General features: G+C 40.8%; 1 protein-coding gene across 3 annotated transcripts; it reads left to right on the top strand.

Annotated features, from left to right (window-relative positions):
• Positions 1-340: 340 nt before the first annotated feature.
• tmem168a (transmembrane protein 168a) lies at positions 341-7,996 on the top strand. 3 transcript variants are annotated; one of them, XM_079454836.1, is made up of 5 exons: positions 341-589; positions 1,379-2,533; positions 3,228-3,370; positions 5,534-5,799; positions 6,748-7,996. In XM_079454836.1, the coding sequence occupies exons 2-5, from the start codon at positions 1,445-1,447 to the stop codon at positions 7,293-7,295; spliced, it is 2,046 nt and encodes a 681-aa protein (XP_079310962.1). In that variant the 5' UTR covers positions 341-589; positions 1,379-1,444; the 3' UTR covers positions 7,296-7,996. The 3 variants fall into 3 exon arrangements, with proteins under 3 accessions (XP_079310962.1, XP_079310961.1, XP_079310963.1); XM_079454835.1 differs by having other exon boundaries at positions 389-833; XM_079454837.1 differs by lacking the exon at positions 341-589 and having other exon boundaries at positions 1,324-2,533.
• The last annotated feature ends 1,600 nt before the right edge of the window (positions 7,997-9,596 follow it).

The following is a 9,596-nucleotide window of genomic DNA, read 5'->3' as shown; positions in this document are numbered from 1 at the left end:
ATTAGGCATTACAGATCCCCATAAAAAGTAAAAAAAAAGACTTGGGGTCCCTCAAATATTTTTATTTGAGAAAAAATTATAATGATATTGACAAATGTGATTATATTCATGCAATGGATCTGGTACATTTTGTGAATTAATTATTTACAATAATTTACATTAAGTTTGTTTATGGGCTGGTTGTCATGTCACTTAAAATTTGAGTGTCTTTATTTGATCCAAAACACAGTAAAAGCCTGTTCTTTTATGCATGCCTGTTTTTCATAAATACAGTTATGCATATTATGATCAAATATATTGTGCATTTTGTATAAATTGTATATTTTCGACACGAACCCCCACAAAAAAAAAGTGTTGATTAAATTCGAGCACTGGCCATTTGGACACTCCACGCGCCTTTGCGCAGTCGTAGCGACGAACTTCCGCTGTCGCCAGAAGTGGGGATGTCAATTTCCGGTTTGCTCTCGCATCGCTAAATATGTCAGCGTTTACAATACGTCTAAAGATCTACCAAATATAAGCATTAACGATGCACACCGCATCGTTGATGCCTGGTCTCCTGCTCCACCGAGGAACCGGAACAAAGGATGTAAGCTCTATATAACGAGTTTTATCCACAACTAAACGGATAAGTAGTTTAATCTATCTTGGTGTGCAGAAAACTAACGTGCAAACTGATCGATATATCTCAATAAAATGTCCGAATGCTAAAACCTATTTCGTGCGCTGTATTTTGAGCTTCGCCTTTGGCCCTTCTGTGACGCCGTCGACGTCGTTTGAGGGCGGAAGTGCCATGGCCGTTTGGAAAGCGAAACCCGTTGCTATAAACAAATGTAAGATTTTTTCTCCTCTATAATATTATTATCACAAATATAGTTATGTTTATTATTAACTTAAAAGGCAGTTTCTAGACTGTCATGCGCTCGGAGTGTTCAATGTTGTATTGTTGAACTTGAAGTTAAGAGTGTCGAGCTTTGATTATGTGGCAGTTTCGCATCTGACAGCTATCAATCCTGAACTTTACACTCCGACGTGCTGTAAACGTATTAAAGCTTTCAAGAGAGTTTTATATATACACGTGTCAGTGAGAAATAAACTTTTAAAATGCCGTCGAGCATGCATTCATTTATTTTGAATGTATTTCCGTGTATTGTTCATGTTGTATGTAAACATGCTTGGCTTCATACCATTGTGATATTTAGTATGTCGGACATACAATGCTGAAGTTTGTTTTATAGTATTTAATGTGCTGATGGTTTGAAATGAATAATACACGATCAACTGGTGCATCGCAAGCAATTTTAGGTTGCAGTTTTAAGCTTTGAGCTCAATGTTTTTATATCTGCATCACATCAATGTCAACATCTTTTTTCTACAGAATGTCTCAGCATAATTCTTCGTAGTGTTGGAGAAGTGAGGCGTGAGCCTCTGTTTCTGCTCAACAATGTCTGGTCAAGAGGACCCCGGCAAGGGTGTAGACATGTGGTCCTCCCTCCGCTGTCTGGGCTATCTGTCCAGCTTCAACCTGCTGGTAGCTGTGTGCCTGGGTATGTACGTACGTTGGGAGCAGACAGCTGAAGGTACGATACTGGTCATCTTCATCCTGGGTTTGTTCGTTTCGGCCATCGCCTGTATCCTCTACTACTACTTTTCAATGGAGTCAGCCAGCTTAAGTCTTTTCCACCTGTGGTTTGGCTTCCTGCAAGGTCTCTTGTGCTTCCTCAATATCCCATCTTTGGAGAAGGACATTAAAGAGCGGGTCACAAACTATCTGTTGCTCGCTAGCTTGGCCGTTCGGACACTCTGGGCCCTGACGGAACGTCTGTGTGGTAATGCTACGTATAAACCTGTTGTTCTCACCCCATTTGAGCTTTTGGAGCTTCTGGGCTTCGGTGTTGCAAGCCTCAGTCTGTTTTTCCACGAATCGGTGGCTGTTATAGTTCTAGTGTTCGCTTTGGCAGCCCTCATTGTGGACCTTCGAATGAAGTCGCCGTTGGCGCTCCCTAACCTCACCTGCTTCGCTGTGATCACAGCAGTTTATTTCTTCAAGTATTTAAACATTGAAACCAACCCCTATGCCCTCAGCTGCTACCTGGGACGGCTTATATGCGAACCTCTCTTGGACGTCTACTTCAGCAGCCTGTCGCCTACAGAACGCTGGAAGCAGTTTTTCTCGGCTCGAGGTTTTTGGAGGAAGCTCGCCTTGTTCCCCCTGAGCCTTATAGAAGTGGCGTTCGTGGTGCTCTGTGCCCTGAAGCTGGGTGACATGAACGTGTGGTATCTGGTCATCCCTGGCTTCTGTGTCTTTGGCCTTATGTGGATCCTGTGCCACATGGTCTTCTTGGTCACACTGTGGGGATTTCACACCAAGCTAAGCGAGTGCCAGAAGACCTGGAAGGCCCAGCGGTCAGACACGCTCAGTTTGGACAGGATCATGGCCTCTAGAGGCATGCGTCATTTCTGCCTGATCTCTGAACGCCTGCTGCTCTTCTGCCTGCTGTCCACAGTCATACTGGCTGCTGTCTCATGGCAGGTAGGCTCTGTTCAAAACTATTTCTTTGTATTTAAGGGTATTAAGTAACCCGGGCATGTTTTCAGAAATAATAAAAAACAATTTATCCACACTCCTACTATACACAGCTACCGGCCTTAAGCCTTGGTTCCACAAATAATCCTCCTGACTTTATTAGTAACGCATTTAAGATGTAATATTAAGATATGAAAACTGAGATGAGTCAACTGAGAGACTTGTTTCATTTCTATTTTAAATGTTAACCAACAAACAGCTCACTGGTGAGTCATACTGTGTACTTGCGGTTGTCAGTAGCGGCTTTGAAAACAATAGTGTTCTGAATAGTGTACTAACATAATGCTTCTTGTGCTGTACACACTGTACACTGCTTACGATTGTGCTTTGTGAAACAGTATCCGTAATAACCATTATAAATGTTACTGTGCTCCCACTGAGCGTATATAAGTACGTTTACTTGTGTGGTTCTTATTTCTGGTATCATTTCCAAATTTGCATACCGCTAAAGCTAGTATGAATGATGATTACTGTGCTTTTCTTCCTGTGTTTTTGCTCTGAGGGATTGTGTCCAGGTTGGTGTGGGCATGGCATCTTTGCGAACTTAACCTTAAAGTTAAACTGTGTGTTTGCATATTAAAAAAACATTTAAATCCACCGCAGAGATCTGCTGATGTTGAGGGTTTGTTTCTCTTTGCAGGTCACCAATGTGCTCTTCATGAGTGTGTTTTTAGTGTTACTGCCGCTGGAGTCTTTGGCTCACGGACTCTTCCACGAACTGGGCAACTGCTTGGGAGGTACCTGCGTAGGGTACGCTGTTGTCAATCCCCCCTGTTACAACAGGTAAATGCTCATAGGCATATTCGATTACCATAAATGTATATGTAAGGGACTTGAAATGGTCATATTTTTGTTTCATGTGATCTGAATGTTAGATTGTGTTTGCATTATACTGATTGTTAGTAAAACCTTTGCTTGCTTTGCATCACTTATAAGTAATTCTGGTTTTGTAGCATCTTTATCACTTATGTGACAAGAGTCCAGAAAAAGTGAGCTGAGAAACTACCCACCGTCGAATCCCCCTGACAAGTCGGCGCAGAATAAACTAATATCCTTTAATAAACACACTTTATGACTGGCCCCACCGGGAAACCGACGTGTCGTGCATACTGAGAGGATGGGTGGCTGTACAGGGCCGGCCGTCAGTCAGGTCTCCGAAGCTGATGTAGATTAAGATGCAGACCCACAGCCTCTTGGCGCTTAGTATTCCAGCGCTCTCAAAGAGGAGCTCTGCGGGGAGCAGGCGCATGAGGGGAATGCAGCAGGGTGTAATCTTCTGTCTGATGGGTACAGATCATGTTTTTACCGTGATGAGGGCCACTTGGGAAGATGAGGGAGAGAGAGAGACGTTAGGGTCTCCGTGCTCATCTCCACCACGAGAGCTCATTTCATTCCTAGCAGATGCTGCGCCTCACCGTTCCCTTGCACTTTTCACAGGAATGAGCTCGTCTTGGCCATCCTCCAAACGTTCAGATGGTTTTACCCAAGAAATTCTCTAATGGCTTTAAAAAATAAACATCATTTCTTAGGGATGTAAATGAAACATCTTAATAATACATTGTGGCTAGTAGACTCATTTCAATTTAAAGGAGAATTGCAGATAAATTGCGGAAATAATCACATATGCCTTTTAGTCATGATCTTCATTTTGGATACCCAAACATGCATATTCAGAAAAGTTACAATGTTGCTTTAAACCACGTTGTTTGTTTTCTGAAACAATCTCATGGTGATTCATAGCTATTTTACTATTCATATTTATGTTCATTACTATTCATTTTACTCTCTTGTTATTTTATATTCGTAACAATTTGTACAGTCTCATTTGTGTTGGTCTGACTTCATTCCAGTCATGGTTTAAGGGCGTCAGTGTTTTTTTGATCTACTAATCGTACATTTTTGCGTGATTTATATTGTACAAATTAGCCACTTCGTAAAATAGTTCCTAAAAATATTTGTAATATCTATTTGTGTATACAATACCATATTGTAGCATGAGCATATTAATGTTATTAAAATTTTTGTGTTATACATGATGTTATTATGTTTGTTGTAACGTAAATGGAAAACTATTATTTTGAATGAATGCTGAATGAATACTGGCTAAATGCGAACTTCAATTTCTCAATTTCTTTTTTTATTCCACTAAAATAATAACAAAAAAGCAAAAAGCATTTTGAGCAACTCGGCATGGGCGAGTAAATAGTTACCAAACTTCCATTTGAGTGAACTGCTCCTCTCTTAAAAGCTTCCTGTTGTGTTTGAAAAATGAGAGACGTTGAATCCAGTTCAAGTCCGAGCAATAAGAGACTGACAACCTCCAATCTAAAGTGGAGGAGAAAACATAAACAAGGAACAGGTTGTCGGTGGGTGAAGACAAAAGTGAGAGAGGCGATACAGAGCAAACAAGTGTGGTGAAGCGGCCATTTCCGCTCGGATGGTTCGGCATCTGCCTAGCTGGTTTTCATGGGTCACCGTGCCATACATTTGCCATTTCATTAACGTTGCAAACTATCTTTCACCTTTGTTTTCTGGGTGGCAGTGTTGAAATATATTTCTCAGTTGAATCTTGCTTTTGTATAAGAACAATTTTCAGAAAGGAACCAGACTTGTGGGGTTGTAATAGTCAAGGCTGTTAACTTATTATTAATATTAGATGCTGTTCTGAAGGATGTTTACAGAGGTAAGGCTTACTGTGCTCTTTCAGAATGGAAGAAAAGATCGGGTTGACCCAGCAAGAAGCTTCTGAATTGGTCTTGCCATTGTCAGATGTATTCATATCATCCGGTGGCCTTTGTTCGTTTTTCTACATCTTTAATTTTGCACTGCCTGCTACCTCTTGCTTTTATTTTGCTAATGATCTTTACCGATAGAAGTTCAAGGTGTTCCTTCCGTCTCCATTTCCTACAGTTTACACTCTCTCTCTGTCTCTCGTCTTGACCACAGTGTGGATGGCCAACCATTGTTACTGGCTCCAGGGCTAGTCCAGGAGTGCCTCTCCACATCCACCTTGAACGCCGTTCAGCGACTGTTTTCTCACCATCTGATCCAGACGTTCAGCTGTGACTACTCCACCAGTCTGAACCTGGACACCCTGCTGGGAAAACTGCGCTCTTTTCTGGAGCTCTGCACCGCAGAAGGCCCGCGTCACGACACCTACGTCCTATACTACAGCGGCCGAACGCTTCCCAGCGGCGACTGGGCACTGGCAGGTGAGAGTCAACCAATACCATAGAGATTTAAGATAGATTCACACCAAAAGCGATGACTATAAATGTAGATATTACAATGTCAGCATCCACACCAATGGACGGTAACGATGATTGGCGGTCGATGTTTTATGGTTTATAAGCTAAAACCAATGTTGCTTTAGTCATATTTTTTAAAAGACCTAAGAATTAAAGCTTTTATTTTGGCCCGGCTGTCGCAAATTATGGCTGTGAAAGCCCTACAAACTGTAAAGATGTGTCTTGGCTGGATTCTTTATCTCCGCCGCACGCATCTTGTATCAGGCTGAGGTATTAATCCTCATGAGCGATATGGGATGTCACGGCCGCTGTCAGACTGTTTGATCAGACCGGCCCGGGTGAGAAACAGCCACGGGTTCTCGCTCGCTTTTGAACAAGGTGTTTGCCGAACGTCATTCGCAGTCTTTCCTCTCAGTAGAGAGAACTGTCAGAAAATTTACACCTCTGCTGCCTTCTATCTTAACGTCTGTGTCAGCACTTTCTATATTAGTGAATGAGATTTTCTTTAGCGCTTGAGACTGGATGTGGTTTAAATGGATAGTTACAGTAGTTGACGCAATAGCCGTACAACAACTGACTGGCAGTTTTACTAATATTTTAAATGAGCAATTAATTTAATTTGAAATTAACTTTAGCTTTCATTTTTATATTTGTGTTTTCATGTTATTCTTAGTAAAATTTTTAGCAATTATGTTACATGCTTTTGTCATTTGTTTATTAGTTTATATTGCTATACAAGTTTCAATTATTTCAGTTTTAGTTTTGGTTCAGTTTTTATTTATTTCCATTTCTCATTTCGACCAGCAGCAAAATATTTAAAAATAAAATTATGGTAACAAACATGAGAAAATCTGTTATTAAATTACAGACCTCGGTTGCATTTTGATGGAGTTTTAACCCTTCTCTGCGCAGGCAGTGAGTGTTTACGTCTACAGCAGATTCTCGACATGTGGAAGGAACGAAACACCGGTTTCTCCTCCCGCCTGATCATGGTCCTAGACACAGAGAATTCAGCACCGTGGGTGAAGGCCATGCGAAAGGTCGAAGGGATGTACGTAGCGGTTCAAGGAGCCAAGATGAGCCCCGCCGTAGATGCAGAGGGCCAGCGGGCCCCCCGGCTGGGAGACTTCACGCAGGAGTGGGTAGAATTCAACTGTAATCCTGACAGTGGCGTTCAGTGGTCAGAAAGGGGTCGGGTCGTCACCGCTATATATGGCGTATCCAAACCCTGGAGCGACTACGCCCTTCACCTGCCCACTGGGAGCGACGTGGCCAAACACTGGAAAACTAACTTCCCCCGGGCCACGTACCCGCTGGTGGTGGTGGCCAACTGGTGCTGTGGACTCAACCTGCTGTGGTTGTGTAGTGCCTGTTTGCGATGTGTTAGGAGAATGAAACTGTCTTTGTTTCCACCCAACATACTGGACACGGGGCAGGGAATTAAACTGGTACGGTCGTAAGTGGGTGTTTACTTTTACATAATATGTATGTTGTGGGAGAATGGTTGACGCTCTTGGTGTCATTTCAGTTGCCTTTTATATAAGTCGGTGCCTATGGACTTGAACTATGTCTTTGTGCCGGGTAAACTCAAGATGGCCAATCATAATCATGTTACCAAAGAAGAGCATTTCCACAGTTTCGAGACTGCAAGTGCCTTTTGTTAATTTATTGAGTTTTAAAGACACAGTTCACACAAATATGATTATTATTTCATCATTTACTCTCTCTCTCTCTCGTGTCATTTCAATCCTGTATGAGTTTCATTCTTCTGCAAAACACAAAAGAAGATATTTTGAAGAACAAAAAATATTGAACACCATTGATTCCATTGTACTATGGGCTCAAAACCTCACAATATCTTCTTTTGTGTTTCACTGAAGAAAAGAGTTATATACCTGTACATGTTTTGCATGACATGAGAGGGAATAAATGATGACAAGCTTTATTTTGCCGATTCTTTTGGGGATCTCTTTAAGGGTTTTTCTTTGTTGGTGTTGATGTATTAAGCCTCGGACAAACGTTTTCTTGACCAGGAGTGGACAAGCTTGTAGCCACTTCGACATAAGCCATTGCATTTGTACATGCATATAAAAGCCATATACCTTAAAGTTTATAAGTGCTTTGATTTTTTTGTCTTTATAAAATAAATGCCTTATCATCATCTCACCCAATCTTTAATACTCAGCCGAAAATATAAAGCTTTTAGTGCACCTCCATCTATGAGTATCTATGATAGGTATACACATGCATATAATGTTTCCAGTTTCATCATTCCAGTTATGTGAAAACAGGGCAGATGATGTCAAAGAAACAACGAAGGAAACTGACAGTTTGTTCAGTCCTGTCCTTTAGAGAGCGCGACCCGCGTCTCGCAGCGTCTCGGCACATCTCCCAGGCAATGTTTTAAAGTCGCTTTCATGCTTTTTATGAGTCGAACACAGCAGGTGGGTGTACGTCGGCTGCCTCCGGGCTCTTTTTCACAGTGAGGGAGAGAAACTAGTTTAAAGGTATGGAGAACATTTATGTCAATTTTATAACCTCTTATTTTCCCAAAACATGTCAAAATGGATTATCTTTTATTGTTAAATGCAGGAAAGTGTAGTTTGTTGTTCAAGATGTTGTAAAATGACCATATTCAAAGCTAATCTGAACTAGAAGTGCCATATTTGACGTATAGAACATCGCTAAGTCAGATGGTCTTAGAAGTACAGTCATCTGGACCCTTAACCCAGATACAGTAATATCGGCTGATCTCATATCGACTAGAGTATTAAGGTCTTCACTCAATACATTTTCAGTTATTTTGCCTTTCAAATGTCATTTATGTACATATACAGCCCCTTAAAAAAAACATTTCTAGAGACCATTTCTAACTTACGAAGAGACCATTTCTAACTTATTAAGTTCACGTTCAAGTTTAAGCAACAAAACAGTAATATTTCTACATGCATTTAGGAAAAGTCCATAGATCTGTGTTCTATGTGATAACCTGTGATTTTATCACAGTTTTCATGTATCTTTCACGTTGCTGTTGGATGACCTTGTCACTCCTGAGGTTTGATTTTGTTGAAATTCTATAGACTCTGGACAGAAATGACCACAACACATCTATAATTGTTCATTAAATGAAAATTTGGAACGGTCTCTTATTTCTTTTTTTTGTGGCTGTACATATATGCTCATATAAGCAGTTCCTATTAACTTGTGTATGAAATGTGGAGGTGGCAAGCACCAATGTAATGGGTTTGATTTCCGTAGGACACTCACTGATACAAATATATAGATTGAATGCACTATAAGTCACTTGGGAAAAAAATGTCTAATGACATAAATGTGATCATATTCAATCACTTTTGACCGAGCTACATTTCTGGTGTTAGTTCATACCAGGACCATCATTAAAGCATGTGTCCAAGAAACTATTTCAGAACCTTACTCTCCCGTTCTCTGGGTTTTTCTCAGCTGTCGGGCAGTGATGTTGTTTTGATGTCATTCCTGTTAGGTTTTCTCATATCAAGTGTAAGCATTCTTGACAACCCAACTTAATAAGTTATGAAAAAAAATGTAAACCAAAGTGACCAGATCACCTAAATAGAAGTTAGTAGGTTTAAACTCATGCCATACAAGGCCTGTAAAAAAGATATTTTGAGAAACGTCTCAGTGGTTTTGTATTTATGCAGTGGTCATCAATGGGGCAAATGATTCTTCAAAATATCTTCTTTCGTGTTCTGCAGAAGACATTTTTGACAAACTATCCCATT

Source organism: Barbatula barbatula (genome assembly GCF_947034865.1).
Source record: "Barbatula barbatula genome assembly, chromosome: 4".
NCBI classification, from domain to species: Eukaryota; Metazoa; Chordata; class Actinopteri; order Cypriniformes; family Nemacheilidae; genus Barbatula; species Barbatula barbatula.
Note: the sequence above shows the minus strand (reverse complement) of the source record. Positions and strands in the feature narration are given on the sequence as shown.

Bases quoted from the DNA above. Each gene is read 5' to 3' on its own strand.
- tmem168a (XM_079454836.1), top strand. From the start codon at position 1,445: ATGTCTGGTCAAGAGGACCCCGGCAAGGGTGTAGACATGTGGTCCTCC. The intron at 2,534-3,227 runs GTAGGCTCTGTT...TTCTCTTTGCAG, and splicing joins TGGCTGCTGTCTCATGGCAG to GTCACCAATGTGCTCTTCAT. The intron at 5,800-6,747 runs GTGAGAGTCAAC...TTCTCTGCGCAG, and splicing joins CGGCGACTGGGCACTGGCAG to GCAGTGAGTGTTTACGTCTA.